Source organism: Petromyzon marinus, chromosome 29 (assembly GCF_048934315.1).
Source record: "Petromyzon marinus isolate PM22_M1 ecotype Great Lakes invasive population chromosome 29, UKy_Petmar_22M1.pri1.0, whole genome shotgun sequence".
In the NCBI taxonomy this organism is placed as follows: Eukaryota; Metazoa; Chordata; class Hyperoartia; order Petromyzontiformes; family Petromyzontidae; genus Petromyzon; species Petromyzon marinus.
This window is the reverse complement of record NC_133695.1, coordinates 12,290,855-12,309,375: the sequence shown is the minus strand read 5'-3', so window position 1 is coordinate 12,309,375 and position 18,521 is coordinate 12,290,855. Positions and strand designations below refer to the sequence as shown.

Below are 18,521 nucleotides of genomic sequence, written 5' to 3'. Positions count from 1 at the left end.
GAGTGACTTGTCTGTGTGAGTGAGTGACTTGTCTGTGTGAGTGACTTGTCTGTGTAAGTGACTTGTCTTGTGTGTGTGAGTGACTTGTGTGAGTGAGTGACTTGTCTGTGTGAGTGACTTGTCTGTGTGAGTGACTTGACTTGTCTTGTGTGTGAGTGACTTGTGTGTGTAAGTGACGTGTGTGTGAGTGACTTGTCTGTGTGAGTGACTTCACTTGTCTGTGTGAGTGACTTGTCTGTGTAAGTGACTTGTCTTGTGTGTGTGAGTGACTTGTCTGTGTGAGTGATTTGTCTGTGTGAGTGACTTGTCTGTGTGAGTGACTCGTCTTGTCTGTGTGAGTGACTCGTCTTGTCCCGCATCTCGTAGCGCCTCCCGCACTGAGGCCGCGGCTATGGCGGCTTCGCGCGCCTCGGCGGTGGACGCGGACCTCCTGAGGCAGCTCCCCAGAGACGAACTTGTTCACCTCCTAGAGCTGGTGAGGGTGAGGGGTGAGGGGTTCATCTTCTAGAGCTGGTGAGGGTGAGGTGAGGGGTTCACCTCCTAGAGCTGGTGAGGGTGAGGGGTGAGGGGTTCATCTTCTAGAGCTGGTGAGGGTGAGGTGAGGGGTTCACCTCCTAGAGCTGGTGAGGGTGAGGGGTGAGGGGTTCATCTTCTAGAGTTGGTGAGGGTGAGGGGTGAGGGTGAGGTGAGGGGTTCACCTCCTAGAGCTGGTGAGGGTGAGGGGTGAGGGGTTCATCTTCTAGAGCTGGTGAGGGGTGAGGGTGAGGTGAGAGATGAGGGGTGAGGTGTGAGGGTGAGGGGTGAGGGGTTCATCTCCTAGAGCTGGTGAGGGGTGAGGGGTGAGGGTGAGGTGAAGGGTGAGGTGAGGGGTTCACCTCCTAGAGCTGGTGAGGGTGAGGTGAAGGGTGAGGTGAGGGTTTCACCTCCTAGAGCTGGTGAGGGGTGAGGGTGAGGGGTGAGGTGAGGTGAGGGGTTCATCTTCTAGAGCTGGTGAGGGTGAGAGGTGAGGGTGAGGTGAGGGTGAGGTGAGGGGTTCACCTCCTAGAGCTGGTGAGGGTGAGGTGAGGGGTGAGGTGAGGTGTGAGGTGAGGTGAGGGTGGGGTGAGGTGAGGGTGAGGTGAGGGGTTCACTTCCTCGAGATGGTGAGGTGAGGGGTGACGGTGAGGTGAGGGGTGCACCTGCTGGTGAGGGGTGCATCTCCTCGAGCTGGTGAGGGTGGGTTGGTGAGGGTCAGCTGGTGAGGGTGGGTTGGTGAGGGTGGGTTGGCGAGGGTCAGCTGGTGAGGGTGGGTTGGTGAGGGTGGGTTGGTGAGGGTCAGCTGGTGAGGGTGGGTTGGTGAGGGTGGGTTGGCGAGGGTCAGCTGGTGAGGGTGGGTTGGTGAGGGTGGGTTGGCGAGGGTCAGCTGGTGAGGGTGGGTTGGTGAGGGTGGGTTGGCGAGGGTCAGCTGGTGAGGGTGGGTTGGTGAGGGTGGGTTGGTGAGGGTCAGCTGGTGAGGGTGGGTTGGTGAGGGTGGGTTGGTGAGGGTCAGCTGGTGAGGGTGGGTTGGTGAGCGGTGAGCGGGTTCACTCTGGGCCACCCTCCGGGTTACACGTAGAGGTAGAGAAGACTTAGTGCACGTGACACTCCATTCACTAAACGTGTTCCTTACTGACTGTGGTCGAATTTTATTCGCTTTAAAACTCAACAGAGGCGTGTGCACAGTCACAATAATATTCTGTATCTAAGTGGGATTCACGTTTTGGAGCAAATGTCAATTGTCTGATGTCTGTTTTATCATCTTTACGAAAACATGCGTTACACAAATAATCTACAAACATTGGAACAAAACGTTATTATCACAAATACTCGCATCGTTTCCACCCCCCTCCGTTCTCCCGAATGTCACGTAATTTAGCTTTCTGATGTGCGTAACATTGAAACAGTGATTCCCCAGCTTCTCTGTGATGCATGCATCGTTAGGAGCCTTGAGAATGGATGTTGGAAGATGTCATGGCATCCGTCATCACTATCCAAGCCACGAGTCCCCCATGTCCTGTGGCCCCCTCATGTCCCCCTTAGTCATTGCATTTGTGATACGTTGGGCGAAAGTTGCCATGTGGCTTTAAACGTTGACCCAACGTTCAATGTTTGCTGGATCCCTCCCACCACCACCTTTCCTGTATACCCCTCACATTCAGTATTCAATCTGAGAGAGATATCGCCCATGAGGCGTGGAATACAATGTGATTTCACTTGTACACGTGGACAGAATACAAAGTGTCTCAAAAGATGGGCCTGCAAACGTGTTGCATATAGTAATAGGTTTTTACCCTTTTAGCTGGCTAAAAACCTATTATATCTTCATAGTTCATTTATTTGGTATAGCCCTGTGAGCCATTCGGCTCTTGAATCGGGTGCAACCGCAACAAACAAAACATGAACAAGAAAACATCTTAAAGTGATTATGTGACTGTGCAAACAGAAAATACAGGAAAAATATCAAAATATTCCTGAAATAGCACCGTACACCAACGCTGTGTGCAAAAATCCCAGTGGGATGCAAGTCAAATAACAACAACAACAACAACCACAAGACAACTAAGATTAAGGCCATCAGTCTAACTCCGTACTACAATAAACAAAAACATGGCCAAAAAAAACTTTTCGAAATCACCAAAATAAAAGCCATAAATCCAATGTAACAGTATAACATATCTTGTTACTGGCAAAGGAGGTCTCATAATGTAACGTGTTGCATGTTTTCATTGTCACACTTATTTCAATGCCCCTCTTTCCCGATGTCTGATTTTCCAGGGCGATCAATATTTAGATTTGTACGTAGTTTTTTTTCCCTTTTATTTCAGCTTCCTGGAAGAAAAGATTTGTTCATCGAACAGGATTTGATGAGCCCTCTCGACAGGATTACCGGGTTGTCTGTGCTCAAGGTTCGTGAGCTTGAATTCATTTGTTTAACACGTAGGCTTTCGCGACCAATATTATGATTAATGTTTTAATGTTGTTTTTCTTCCACCGAGTTCGATCTCGCGAATAAAAATGTGCGTGTGCGTCGTACAACGGAGAACATTTTCACGACTCTGGAAACTGCCTGATGATGCTGGTTGTGACTACCATTGAAACGTCCGCACCCAGTGATTACATTTTGTGCATAGTTCTCCAACACACCGGTGTGCTGAAGCAGTCATAGATCAGCGTGTTTGTTAACATGACAACTTTATTGATTGTCCGTGTCTGTTCTTAGGAAGTGACAAGAAGTGCCTAAATGACATGAAGCATTTGAAGGCATCTCCCCTTGATAGGTTAACATTTTCAGCAATATCAATGCGCCTGGAAAAAAACACATTTCAATCGGTACATGATCAGAAAGATTGGCACAAAGAAATCGATGCTGGATCAAAGCTCGCAAGACCGTGATGGATGGATAGTGTCTGCATGGGGAGACCTGACCCAGGAGTGAACAATAGATTAGGGCTGCAAATGATGATATTACATTTTTTTGGATGATATTTGATTAAATTAGTTTAAATGATGGCACTGTGGCACATTTTTAACCCCCTTGCGTCTCAGGAAGTAGGCCCTGTCCATAATAGAGGTTTTTTTTTTGGGTGAGATCGCGTGAATATACACGTGTCGTTAAACCCGCTACCGCCTAACACAGCCAAGTAGTAAGGTCTGTCACTAAATAATACATGTCAACTCGTTGCTAGTTCAGCACACCGTGTTGTTGGAGAGTAAACCCACAATATTTACAATTCAAGTACGTGTTTCGCCGGTAATTATACAACGGCATGGGTTTCCTCCGGGTTTCCTGGTTTCCTGCCAAAGCACAAAAAAACGATAACTGATATCGACCGAGCATCGCAATATCAAAATATAACTTGTAAATCACTTAATTGGGATTACACAAGCAGCAACATGCAGGGACCTGGCATGACCCTCCTGGAAAAGAGTCGAGGCTCGGAGACCTTCATGGGTAAACAAGCGTAACACACAAAACATTGGAGTTGACATTGAACCAAATATAACGTTCTTTAATCGCATATTTGAAAGGTCACATTATTTTAAGATATATTGGATTCTGCTTGTAATATATAGGATGCGCAAACGTCTGTGTCCGTCACACTGCATCTCGGATACGGTTCGCCTTACAACGTAAAACGTACAAACCAAAAAGTTACTTTTGGTGAAGACACACCTGCAGAATTGTCGCCTATCCCAATGAACATTGTCCAAGAAATTGAGAAAAATAACATCCAGCACAAACCAGTGGAAGCCAGAATCTTCCGGAAGAGAAAAACTCGTGTTGCATCGGTAGAATAGCCCGCAAGTTCTGTTCCCCATTGATCTCTATTTAAACCCGCTCAGCGTGACATCATCGTCCCTCGAGCCACGCTTGTGGCTTCACCGGGGGTGACGTCACCATATAGGGCTGAATCGCACCATGATTACGTCATCACACTTAATGCCTTGTCCCTATGGAAAGCACGTGCGTGGGCAAAGGCACGGTGAAGTGATATTTTGTGCGAATGCGCACGTGGTGCAAGTGCATGCAATATTTTAGACCCATATAAAATTGACTTTGTACATGTTATAACAAAAACCTCACTCATTAGAGAGCCTCGTGTGTAATAGTCCTAAACTATGGACGTGTAACCATTGCAAGTCCCAGAGTGCTAGTGCAAATCTGGGTGGTGTGATATTCAAGTTTCAAGCTGGTGATATTAAACTGACGTGTTACATCGCTTGTTTGTATGTGCATTCTTCTAGAAACATGAAGTGGACAAAATATACAAGATGGATGGGAAGCACGTATCGGGTGGATGTGATCAGTGAGTGTTTGTATTTATACACTGTGAGTATTTGTAGGCTGTTATGAGAGGCAATCAATGAAGTCAACATCAAGCCCAGGCAACAGACACTTACCCCAGCTGCCTTCACTGCCATCAAGATCCGTGAACTATTGTATCTTGGTGGTTTCATCCGTCCCATCAATTACGGAATAGGCTGCTGGTAACCTCTTGGCTTTTAGTTATGGAACATTAACAATGGTTTAATAAGTAGGATTTCGCGACCAATATTCATAATATAGGTTTTTTTTTCGGGTTAGATCGCGTAAATCTACGTGATCTGACCCAAAAAAACCTATATTATGGATTAACAATGGTCTTCCAATGGAGCAATAGGTCTCCACTATGGCAATGTGGAATTATCCATCACTGGCTCAAGGCCCACCAATCGAGATCAGTGACTCTACTGCTTGTTTTGTCCCCGCAGATACTTTTACTTTTGACTTTAAAACGTGACATATTAAAAGGGAATTTTAATTCTGGTTGTGTGTTTTACGACATAAATATGAGGGCATTGCCTTGAACACATCAAACTGGGTAATGTGAGCGGTTCTTGGATGAACAAAGCTTGAAGGGTGTTTTTTGAGCTTGGATATTGTGAGCCTCCTTTGCAGTGGCGCTTTGGCAAAAAAAATGTCGCGTAAGTGTGGTTAATAATCTTGATTTGAAGCTTTCGTGACTGCAGGAATCCATACTCTGTGGTTCACGGCGGTTCGAATCCAGCAGGCCGCCCTGGTTAATACCGCGGGTATATTTATTGTAAAATATGCACCATCTGCTCTGCAGTGTTCACAGCGGCCGTTATAGAGATCCCACAGTGACGTTCAAAAAGAAAAGGCCATTGGGCCCCCAGTGTCATGGTCCGAATTAGAAAAAATTCCCTGTAAATTACTCTGTAGGGATTACGTGTAGCAACGTAGACCCTGACTCTACAGCTACTGCAGACTGTGGGAAACATAGCGCTGTCCTTCATCATAGCCTTGCGCTCTAAAAATGGCAAAAATTCCAAATCGACTGTATTATCATTAATTTGTACTTTGAGTGAATCTATTTACGTACAACAGCGGTCCTTGCGCCTACGCTGCCATCACTCGTGCCCAGTCGCATGTGTCCATAATTTTATTTCTCTTAAAATTCACTCCGGAGTTGCACGAAATTAAATAAATGTTCAATCACTTGTTCGTGATGTTCTGTCTATGTGTTTTTAGGCGGTGCTTCTTGATAAGACCTCGAGAAATTACTGTGAAGAGTGTTGCAGGTCAGTTTTACCAGACTATCCCTATCCACTTTACAACGTATCCATTGCTTGCATAATTACTACACAACCATGTTATAAACAATTGATTCTTGGTATGCTTTCACTGCATTTCAAATGTCCTCTTTACCCACAATTCCCTTCCCGTTAAATTTTCCTATCAGCTGACTGTGTCTCTGCAGAAAAAGCATGTATAACAAAACGTGATACAATTCCGATTTTTTTTTAAACGCTTCTTCCTACTCCACGTTTTTTTTTATTCAGTCACATGCATCCTTCGTGTCAGATATCATTAACGTGAGTCCCACCTCGCCTCCCACCGACTCACAACTGCTCTTTCTCTTCTAGTAATTCATTCTCGTGGTCTTATACAAATAACATGCCTTTCGAGGCTTGTTTCTTGACGTGCAAAAGTTTGCAAAAGTGAGTCACAAATCTAACCGTTGCACTGCGAGCTCCTGGCTAGCGTAGGCAGATCTATATTATTCGTTAGCTGGTTAAAATGCAAGTGCCAGTACACGCCCCGCCAGTATGAACCCTTTGATAACACTCATTATGTTCTTGGGTCTTTCGGTGAAGTCACGTGACTTTACCGAAAGAACCAAGAATATGAATCCCTGTGGTCACGAAAGCTTTAAATAAAAACACTCATTATGTTAAGGTCTCAAAAATGCTAGGATCGAAATTATATTATAAGAGGACATTTTAGTTGATCTGAGACCAAATTTCGATTTAAAGCTTTCGTGACTGCAATGATTCATCTTCTTTGGTTCTTTCGGTAAAGTCACGTAGAATGAGAATAAAATAATAAATTGATAAAATAAAATAACACAATAATATTCTCACGACGTTTCGGCCACAACACAAGCGGCCTTCATCAGGTGAAGGGACGAGACTGTCTGGTAGGACAGCGCTGGAGTGAAAGAGCCACGTTCAGATCACGGCCTTTAAGCTGTGTGAGAGGAACAAAGCGCCTTGACAAAGGAATTAGCATATAATTTAGCATTGAATGGCTGAATGATTAGCTTGTGACTGGTCACAGAAATAGCTATGTTAAAAGTTAAAGCATACACATCTGCAGAGGCACCCCTTGTTAAAGGAATTAGCATACAATTTAGCATTGAAATAGCTAAGTTAAAGCATACACATCCGCAGAGGCACCCCTTGACAATGGAATTAGCATAGAATTTAGCATTGAAATAGCTGAGTGAATTAGCTTGTAACTGCTCACAGAAATAGCTACGTTAAAGTCAGAGCATACACATTCACCGAGGCACTTAGTACAAATCAAACAGGAGAATTTAGCATTGAAATAACTAGGCGAATTTAGCATTGAAATAACTGAGTGATTAGCTAGTGACTGGTCACAGAAATGACTATGTTGAAGTCAAGGCCTACACATCTGAGCTATTCACAGTACTATATAGTGAACCAATAAAAAACTAAAATATAAATTACCTTAATGTTATCAATAAACTCTATATTCTCCAATCAGCTGAGCTACCAACAATAAGTCGTTATATATCACAATGCTATATGGTGAAAAAAATGGGTGGATTCTTACCCTCAACTTTAGCACCACGGATAGCTACGGGCCCCGTTCAGACGGACGAGTTCGTCCATGGTCGGAACAGAGGAGGGGGAGAGAGACAGCTGCGAGGCGCTATTATACTCCATGTTGTAAAACCATACCATTAACCGTGGTGTGAGAGGTATTAAGAGTCAATGCTGGCGAAGGAGCTGCGGTCTGAAGGTCATCGTAAAATTACAATTAATTAAGAACAGAAATGATTTAAAACATCTTTCCAGTGGTTACTAAGCCAGAATCCATCTTCTCGGTTGAAATTGTCTCTGTGCTTGTATATGTGAATGACCTCATGAACGAATCTCTCATGGTAGCCGGTTGGTTTGCAAAGAACCTCCGTCTTGGAGAAGTCAATGTCATGTGAGCCCACTGAATTATAACAGTGATCTGCCACGGCAGAGGAGTTCGTCCTACCGTGTTTCAAGTCTGCTTTATGTTCGCGGATGCGGTCCGAGATATGTCAGTGGGTGTCAAGGTGTACCATACCCTGGCTTGCCACGAGAAGGCTGTACAGCAAATATGGACTCCATCTGTATGGGATAGAGCAGTGGTTCTCAACCTTTTTTTCTCACTGTACCCACCTTGTTTGAATTTTGTTTCAACCGAGTACCCCCTTGCCTTACTCAACATGGTTCCGAGAAATAAATGTATGAATAATGAACATCAATATTTTATACTCTTTGGTTTTTTTTCGGTAAAGTCACGCAGGTAAAATAAAATAAAAGAAAACAATTAAATCACGATGTTTCGGAGGCTTCCGTCTTCAGGTGGAACAGTCGCAGCAAGATCGCTGCATCAAGTGGGGAGGCTCTGAGAGCCTCGAGCTTATATTCAGGTTAAGGGGGGGGGAGGAGCCAAGTAAGGGACATTGATGGGGTGCGGGGCTAAGTTAATCCGTCTTTTGTTATGTTGAGGGTGCGGGGGATGCGGTAGGTCACTGCACGGGGGCAATGGAAAAATGGAAACAAAAATGGTAAAATTCGGAAAAAATATGCTGTGCGCTTATAAGGTAGCTAAAGTTTTGACTTGGTTTATGACATCTTTACAGTGGTTGCTTAATTTAAAACCATCCTCTCGGTTGAAGTTGTGTCTGTTTCTATATCTGGATGGCTTCATGGACAAATCTTTGGTAATAACCGGGAGATTTGCATAGTACTTTGGTATCAGAGAAAACAATCTCGTGAGAACCCGCTGTGTTGAGACAATGATCAGCTGCGGCCGACAAATGCGTTCTGCCGTGTTTCAAATCTGATTTGTGCTCGCGAATTCGGTCAGAAATATGTCGTTTTGTCTCCCCGATATAGCAGTCACCGCAGATACAACTCAATTTGTAAACACCGGGGTACTGTAAGTCAGGGATGACATCCTTTACAGATGGGATCAGATCACGGATTTTGTGTACTGTATTGAATCGAACCTGGATCTTGTGTTTGTTTAGAATTTTGGAAATCTTTTTGGTAATGCCTGCTATGTATGGCAGTGTGATGATTTTGATCGGAGTGTCAAGTGGTTGTTTCTGTATGGTGGGAGAAACAGCTTGGCAGATGATACGGTCAGAGTAACCGTTCATCTTGAGGGCTAGATGTACATGTTTTAATTCACTGATCAGATGGTGTTGGTCAGAAATGCAATGAGCTCTATGGTATAATGTTTTGATGAGAATTATTTTGAGCCGGGTGGTGGTGGGAATCAGGTTTCAAGTAGGAATCTGTGTGGGTGGACTTCCTGTAAACAGAATGCCCCAATGAGCCATCAGGTCTCCTCTCAAACAGAACATCCAAGAATGGCAGCTTGCCATCTTTCTCTACTTCCATGGTGAATTTGATGGATGGGTGTCTGGAATTGATGTGGTCTAGGAAATGGTTCAAAGCTGGGAGGCCATGTGGCCAAATGACGAAAGTGTCATCCACATATCTCTTCCACAGGGAAGGACTATTTTATTTTACCTACGTGACTTTACCGAAAAAAAAACAGAGTATGAATCATTGCAGTCACTAAAGCTTCAAATCTTGAATCAATCTTTTATCCAATTGTCCCTTTTGTGAGGTTTCCTAACGTGCTGCTAGTAACTGCAAGCGAATAAATACAAATTCAACGTATGCTCTGCATGCACTCTTTACCATGTGAATTTACATTTTATCGTAATTGTTTTATATTGTCAGATTCATATGACAGGATTATTCACCAATGACTTTCATGTATGATATAATTTCACACATAAATCACCTCTCGTACCCCCTGGGATATTGCCACGTACCCCCACGGGTCCACGTACCCCTGGTTGAGAACCACTGGGATAAAGTGTTACCCCCTCGGTTTCTCTCCCGCATGTATAAACACACTTTTATTGGCTGAAAACATCTTCATATGTAGAGGACCACAGAGAATGGGCAATTGCTGGCGACGGCTCACCAGCCTGGCTGCCTTCTTGCGCCTCTGTGGTTCATCGTGCCTCTGAGTTGTTCTCTCTGAGAGAGTGAGCGAATACCACTTTGCCATCCCAAGATGAAATTATTATTAATTGCCGTAGTGGAAAAACTTCAAGTTTATCTTTCAACAAAATGTATTTGAGAATCTTCAATTAGTCAATGGATACACAAATAGCATGGACCCCCCCAGCCTATGAGCATTGAGATGTTTGCACCGGACCCTCCTCTGCCATCTTCTTACATACAACAAGAACCAACCTAGAGCTCCGTGGCCCATTAATGTAATTATAATTATAAGGGAGTTTACGTGCAGTGAGCTTTCGCGACCAGTATTTTTCATCATAAAGGTTTTTTGGGTTAGATCGCGTAAGTATGAATGTGTCGTAACCCTCCACCACCCGACATGGCCAATCGGTAAGGGATTTGTCACGTAAAACAAAACGCCAAATAGTGACTACTTCTGAGTACTCGGATTGTAAATGTTGTGGATTCACTCTCCAACACACCGGTGGGCTGAAGTAGTTATTATTTGGCGTTTTGTTTACGTGACAAATCCCTTACTCATTGGCCATGTCAGGTGGTGGAGGGTTTTGACACATTTATACTTATGCAATCTAACCCAAAAACCTTTATTATGAGTTTTAAAGGAGCTATTTAAAATTACAAACTTAAATACTGCTAAAGTGTTTAAAAAGGCTTAGGTGTATTTGTGAATTGCATTTGCTATTTCTTTTCACACGCAGATTCAATAAATGCGGACAAAGCTGCTGGTGTCCTGAGGAAGTACAAGATCATTTTTACTCCGCGAAAGGTGAGGAGGAAACGTTTGTGATTATTTTTTGTGTTGATCGTCGTTTTTTGTGCATTACAGTAAAACCTTGGATTCCGAGCATGATTCGTTCCGGAAACGTGTTTGTAATCCAAAGCACTCGTTTATCAGTTGTGATCACGTGACGCTCGGCAGACAAAGCGTATACGTACTGCTCGTATTGCAAGACCTCGCTCGTTTATCAAATTAATATTTATTTAACATTTATACTTGCAAAACACTCGCAGACCAAGTTACTCGCAACCAAGGTTTTACTATTCTTCGAATTTGCTTGATATTGGAAGTGCAGGGCGAGAGCAGCTTTGTTCCCAGGTCACATTGTCCCGGTACAGATTGAGTTCTCCGTAGCTTTAGCCGCATATTTTGAGATTTTTCCACATCACATGCTTTCTCACTCGCTGTGCTGTGCATCACAGAATCAGTATCACTATTTATACTGGAGGAATCCGATGATCTATAAAGCTCTTTTCACAGATGTCCAGTAGGGGTGAGTAAAAACCACAAACACTCAAAAACACTTTAGTAGTGTAAAGTATAAGAAAGGTAAACAAATCATCCAAAAACATACAAATAAAACTAAACCATCCCCATCCTACCATGCAAAGGCCCACTGAGGTATGAACTTATTTTTCAGAAGTGACCTGGCCACAAATGAAAAGCTCAACAAAGTGGCTTATCACATGGAAATTTATAGCAGCAAAATTATCTAAATAATCTCAATGAATGTTTCTAAATGTGGTGGGGAAAACCGGAGGACCCGGAGAAAAATCCACGTGACCACGGGGAGAGAGACACGCAGACTCAAAATATAGACTGGATGCTTCCAGCCATTCTCCATGCTCCGTGTGTGTGTACACTCTTAAAAATTTCGCCTCAACACAAAACCCCCGTCTCCATTCCTCTTCCCGCACCACCCCAATCACGCCCAACGCTCGCTCCTGACACTGAATCATCAGCCCGACACTCGCCCCTAAACACCGTCACTTGAACATTCACGATTCGCCATCTAGGCGTCCGTGTGACTGCCGTCCTCAGAGAGCGGACTGCTAGATGCGTGCGGCAGTGGGTGTGCAAACATGTGCGTGAGCGTGTTGGGTACAATGTGTTACATTATCATGCTAAAAGACATGCACAAAAACACATGAATGGTAAATAAATCGTTCTCACAGTCTATTCATTCACACCACAGCACCTTCCAACGGATGCAGCACTCTCACCTCTCACAAGCCTATTTAACAACTATCTTAGCAACATCACCCCTTGTTCCGGAATAAGCAGACCTCATGACCTAAACCATATATATTGAGAGTATTTGGCTGCTATAAATTTGCACGTGATTAGCCACTTCGTTGCACGGTTAGCTTTGTACGGTGCGAAAGAAGTTCAGCATTCATACATTGGTGGCCAGGTCGCTTCTTAAAAAGAACTGTATGGCTCTGTTGGCCTTACCTGGTAAAATAAAATAAAAATTACGTAGCCAAAATGCGCGTTCCATAAAACAGCTTTCAGCGAGGTTTTCCTGTACTCTGTGTTATTTCTTACGTGGGTGTTCTTGTGACTTTTATTGAAAGCTTTGGTATACTGCACAGTGCTCCGACACCTCTTGGTGCTCTGTTGCGCTTTATAGCTTCTTTAAAAATACAATTAATACGTCGTTTTGAAAGCTCACTTTTTTATTAAACAGAATTGTATATGACTGAAAGTATGAATGTGCTTTTGTGTGATTCAACTGGCAGCTGTATTCCTGTGAGACTGTACTGGAGATGGAGGGTGTTTTTGGAGGTAAGTGTGGTGCTAATCTCTGCAAGGTTTTGCCGCCACAATCGCGATCTACATAAGCCAACTTACCAATATATAAATATTTTATAAGTGCAACATAAAAAAACATTTCTTTAGCTTAATAATGCTATCTGCAAATAGTGATACCTGTGAAAAGTTTATTTGTTTTGGCACATCTTTGCAGCAGTATATATATTTTTTAACTTGATACATCCTGTTCCGGACCATTCCTCTTGCCCAGTGGCCGCCAGCCTGCGGCTCGGTGCCGCATGCGGTGCTTCTCGTTGGCTGCCCCTTTGCAGGCAGCCGTTTTTATTTTAAGTTTTAAACAATTTAACGCAAATATAATCAGAAATGTATTACATATGACAGGGAAAGGGTCACTATCGAATGTCTTGGTCCTAACAAAAAGTACAACAGTCAAACTGTACTGTTAAAGAATAACTAAGTGGGAGGGAAACTAAATAGACACAGTTTATTCCAACACCTGTTTTGTTTAACCAAGTCCGAATTTGTCCCCTGCTGTATATCCGCTGCCGTGTTTGCCTGAAGGGAGCTCGGTGCGTGATGCGGCTTTCCAACTATTTTGGTCAAAGACAAAATAAAATGGCCCTTCTTCTTTAAAAGGTCGCCGACCCCCCTGCTCTCGCCAATAACGTGGCTCCACTGCCCGGGCAGTGCCGCCTCTGTGGGCGTGCAGCAGAGCCGCCGTCGTTGGCAAGATACACATTTATTTAGATTTTCACCCGTGGCCACTGTGAGAGCAGAAGGAAACCTGCACGGGACTGTGGCGTGTTGCCGGGCGGTGGTGGCTGTGCACGTCGCCTGTAATCCAATGCTGAGAAACTCCCCTGTGAGCGTTGAGGTGTCGTACCCTGGCTTGTCAGGAGAGGGCAGTGCAGCAAAATGTGGACTCCACCTGTTGTGTCTGTATGGGGTTGAGTGTTTCCCACCCTCGCCGCACATCTGGATTTTCTCCCAAGTGCTCCGGTTTCCTCTCACATGTGAGCACTCGTGAATTGACCAATAACACCTCAATATAGAGGGCTGCAGAGCCTGGGCAGTTGTTGGCGCTGGCTCATCGCGTGGCTGCCTTCCTGCTTGTCTGTGGTTCCTCCTCGCGCCTCTGCGTCGTTCTCTCTCTCTGTGACAGTGAGCGGACACTGTGCAGCACGTTACAAGTCGATAGCCATCCTATTCATTTGCGTAGAAAGGCACAGTCGCATGCATTGTCCATTTCACCTGAATGTTGTAAGCACGCAAGGTGGACAAAACCATATACGTCCTCGTGATTGATTTATTTCCTGCGTCAGATGTTTCCTGCGAGCAGTGGGAATTCGACCTCTTGCCACTGGATAATGACGTCATCACCCTGGAGCTACCGGACTTCTTTCAGGACTTCTTCATGGTAGATGATTGCAGCTCACCCCCACCTCCCTCTGTCAGAAAGAAGGCCGATTGGCAAACACTTTTTACTCAAAATACATCGCAATGTTTTTTTTATTTAAGCCTCCCTCCCCAACCTGACTTCCCACACTGGCTCTTTGTGTGCCTGCCCTTTAAATGTTGAGCCACCAGTCGGTGGCGACGCCCGATTCTTGTTGTGGAATTGTTTTCGTGATGCCGCGTTGTCGTTTTGCTGCAGGATGGCAACCAGAGCATGCTCTTTACCGTGGCAAAATCTATACACAAGCTACAGTCGCTCTTCGGTCCGGTGCGCAACGTGTATGGGATCGGCAGAGGTGCAAAGGTACTCGTCGGCACGTGGATAAGTCACGTTGAATTAAAAAATGTCTAATTAAGGTTTAATGTGCGTATCTTCTAGTGATTGCTTAAATACTCAAAGTGAACTTCTGCCAGGCATTTTGCTTTAAAACAAAACTCTTGTACAATGATGCTTTTTGCATCTCTTCACTTTGTGCCCTTTTATCTGCGAAGATGGTCTATGAGTTGATGGAGCTTCTGTCAAACGAAGCGAATGTCCGAAGATCGAGCACCACCAACAGTGAGATGGGCGATCTCTTCCTCATTGACAGAGGTTTGGATGCTGCAACAGCACCCTGCATGCTTACACCATCCTCTAAGCCACTGTTCTCGACTATGTTCATTGAAAGCTCAAGAAGCATGCAACCCATAGAGCTGTGGTTCCACATTACAGGAGTATTAGTTCTTGGAAATGTGGCAGCTGTAACCTCGTTGGGTTTTTATTTATGTATAGAAAACACATTAATCTCTAAATGCTATCTCCCTGCTAGAGGTATAGGTTTGTACATTTTCCCAGCAAACTGAGATCCACAGACTTAACATAACATGACTGACGATGCGTGTCATAAGCCACGGACAAGGCACTGTATTGGGAGCCTACCTTGTGAATGGAGGTGATTGGACTGCAGTGTGGCCGTGGGTGAGTGTCGAGGCTACATGGAGGTTTTAATGCTCGGCCGCTTGATGCATCAAACACTTACCAACGAGTCGGGCGTGGCGAATGTGGCATCTCAGACATTCACTGAGAAGCTTCATCCCTCCTACCCGCCCCACCTCTCACAAGTACAGTTGATTCTCCCACAACGCGTGTTTTCATAACACGAATTGGATATAACGCGATGAATGTATTAGGGAACACATTTGTTTATAACGCGTATGCGGATTGCATATAACGCGATCGAGTGGACAGAGCTACGTGGCGCGAGTAGGAATAAGCGGTTGTACGGCTGCCTTCTAGCGTAGCATCGTACAAGGCGGGATGCTGCTGGATGCTTCTAGATGCTACCCACGTGCCACAGTCTTTGTTCAGCCTGCATATGCATCTCGCGTGTGATCGCGGACTGCGCTTTACCCCTCTATATAATATATTATTTATTATCACGTGATGTTTCCATAATGTGATGTTCTTCTGGAACGCAACTACCGCGTTATAGGAGAGCAGACGACTCTCCCTGTAGTACGTTGCTCTCTCTCTAGGGCACGCAAGGCAGGCATGTTCCGATGCCGGCACTAGAGGGCGCTAAAAGTCTTGTTTTTTTACTCACTCAAGCGATGGTTTTGTTTGCACGAATGCACCTTCAAACTCTGCTGACGACGTAGTTTTTGCCTACGTAGCATTTGCAAGCCGGGGGTTATAATTCAAACATGCGAGCAGGCGCGAGTTAAAATGTGGCCCACGAACACATTTATTTTGAAGGAAAATGCCTGAAGTTTGACGGAGGTTGTATGTAGGTACGTTGAACTTTTGCACCGTACGTAGCCAACCATACTAATCGGAGGTGCGAGAAAAGGTTAAAGTTAGTGTTCATTTCTAAGCCATACTCAAGACAAAATTGATCATAAAAGGTACAGAGGAAGACCAAGAGGATCTGTGGTGTCAACGACCTCAAAGAATGGTCTCCAGAGCGTGATTGCCATTGTTGGTATCAGAACGGAGTCCGCGATGATGATGGTGATACACAGCTGTCAACCCATACGGTTTACTCGTGTTCTTGTATAGGGAAATTGAGTTTTCAGGTCCATATGGCGTGTACAGCCGTTTCAATACGGGCAAAAAGTGTTTTGTCTATTTGTTTGTGTTTCTCTCTTGTGATGGGACTTTGTAGGATGAACGTTGAGATTTGTAAGGGTACGGGGTGACCAATGAGGTCTGAATTGGTCTATGATATGATAGACACTGATAAGGGGTTGACAGGTACGGTGATGAAGCAAGGTATTGTTTGCAATGAGATTTCTTGGGTTCTCAGATGCTAATTGTGTAACCATCGTGTATTTGTGTGCACGTTGCAATGCCCTTTTCAGATGTGGATTTAATAACTCCGTTGTGCTCTCAAGTGACATTTGAGGGACTGCTGGATGACATATTTGGAATAAAATGTGGTAAGTACTCTGAATAGAATTTGTTGTTTCAAGCATGCTATATGTGCAACCAGTATAAGGCTCAGTGATGCAACACATATCTAAATACGTATTACATATATTTTGTCCAAAAAAAATACGTGCATATATTCCCATTCTGGCATGTTAAGTTCAAGGAAGATGTGACGTAATATTCTACGTGTTTATGAAGCATCAAAGTACAACCACATCTCAAAGGATCTGTTCCATAACTGCAGGACATGGGCATCCTAAGACGAGGCAAGTTTTGCCAAGAAAGAAAGAGGCAGTCAGGTCAGAGGAGAAAAGGGCGGTCTTGAATCTGGAGGCAGAGTATCAACAGCAACAGCCCGCTTGGGGGAAGGAATTCCAGACGAGCAGGAGGGGAAACAGTAACATCCTCCTGAGTGAGGGTTGACTTGGGGCTCCCATAGAAGGCTTTGGCTCCTGGAGGGGAGAATGTGTGGAGGGAAGAGAGGGGAGGAGTCGTAGAGAGTGTTTGTGGTAGGGGGAGTAGAGTGAGAAGAGAGGTAGGCAGGGGTGAGTCCATGGGGGATGTTGAAAATAGTGCGATCTTGAAATGGATCCGGAATTGGATTGGGAGTCAGTGAAGGGATCGGCGCATGGTGGGTGCTGCACTTGTGTTTTTGGGGTCTGGGCGAGAAGTCGTGCAGCAGCATTTGGGATCTGGGGAATGTTTTGCCTTTCTGAGGACACTTAATAGGTTTTTCAGAAAAACCACGAGACCCGTTGAAACCAATTATCACAAAACCTAGCATAGCTTACAAATACCATTGTGGTGAAAGGTTACGTTGCACCGCACAGCGGCGCGCTTGGAGTACGTGCACTGGCATTCGAGCTTTTGTTCGTGGCGCAACAGATGAGATGCCTGTCGAGTTGGAAATATAACAGCATCATCGTTCGTGCAAATTGCATCTCACAATCGTCGAGGAATCCATAGACGAGCGGGAAGGCAGCAGCAGCAGCCGAGCGGTGAGCCGGCGCAACCAGCAATTGCCCACGCTCTGCAGCAGCCCTCTGTGTATATGAAGAAGTTTTCAGCCACTTTATGAGTGTTTATACGTGTTTGTATGAAGAGCGGCGCTTCGAATCCGGCGACCCGCGTTCGATTCCTGCCAACTCCAGTGACGATTATCAGAACTGGTCATGGGCCTCCCCTAGGTCGACTCAGCCTCAAATGATTACCTGGTGCAGTGCGTCAACATCGCTACATGGGAGCCCGAGATGGCCGGGCGTGGTGTTGGCCACTCACCCCCCTTTGTGTGGCGTGCCGGCCTTCATAGGTGCACGCAAAGAGCACTTGCCCCAGCAGTCTGTTAAGGCTATACGGGGGATCTTTGTCCTTGGGGCGCGGTAGTGCAACGGTTGGCGCGCTTTGCTACGAATCCGGAGATACGAGTTCGATTCCCGCTCACGGCCAACAGCAGTGACGTTTATCTGAACCTCCCCTGTTTCGACTCAGCCTCAAATGAGCACCTGGTGCAGTGTGTAAACCTCGCCACTGGGGAGACAAAGGCGGCCGGGCGTGGTGCTGGCCACCCATCCCCTCGTGTGTTGTGCTGGCCTTCATAGGTGCTCGCTAACAGCACTTGCCCTAACAGTCTGTTAAGCTTATAAGGGAGATCTTTGTCTTTGTGTGTGTATATACAGGTATTCGATAATTTTGTGATGTATTATCCAGGGTTGTATTCATGCGTGGTGTCTTTGCTGTTTTGTGCCGTATGCTGGGAAAGGAAATGTCACTTTGTTATGGCTTAATGGCACAAAAAAACAATTGGGTAAAATTTCTCATTGGTTCTATTGCGCATTTATTTTAAAATTTCCACAGTTGTTTCAATGTTTGCAAGAAGAATATAATATTCTAGTTGCAATTGAACATATTCATAAGTCATACAAATTCTGACAGCATTGTACTGTG

General features: G+C 44.9%; 1 protein-coding gene across 2 annotated transcripts in view; it reads left to right on the top strand.

Moving 5' to 3' along the window:
• The first annotated feature begins 319 nt into the window (after positions 1–319).
• VPS33B (VPS33B late endosome and lysosome associated) overlaps positions 320–18,521 on the top strand; it is a 36,116-nt gene continuing 17,914 nt past the window's right edge. Inside the window, exons 1-10 of one of the 2 annotated variants that reach the window (XM_032962582.2) lie at positions 320–475; positions 2,844–2,924; positions 4,765–4,826; positions 6,053–6,102; positions 10,857–10,924; positions 12,679–12,724; positions 14,035–14,129; positions 14,367–14,471; positions 14,660–14,759; positions 16,508–16,585. In XM_032962582.2, coding sequence (XP_032818473.1) covers positions 392–475; positions 2,844–2,924; positions 4,765–4,826; positions 6,053–6,102; positions 10,857–10,924; positions 12,679–12,724; positions 14,035–14,129; positions 14,367–14,471; positions 14,660–14,759; positions 16,508–16,585 — 769 coding nt within the window. In that variant the 5' untranslated portion in view covers positions 320–391. Of the gene's footprint in view, positions 476–1,033; positions 1,051–2,843; positions 2,925–4,764; positions 4,827–6,052; positions 6,103–10,856; positions 10,925–12,678; positions 12,725–14,034; positions 14,130–14,366; positions 14,472–14,659; positions 14,760–16,507; positions 16,586–18,521 lie in introns of those variants that run through there. The other variant, XM_076070410.1, reaches the window with a different exon arrangement.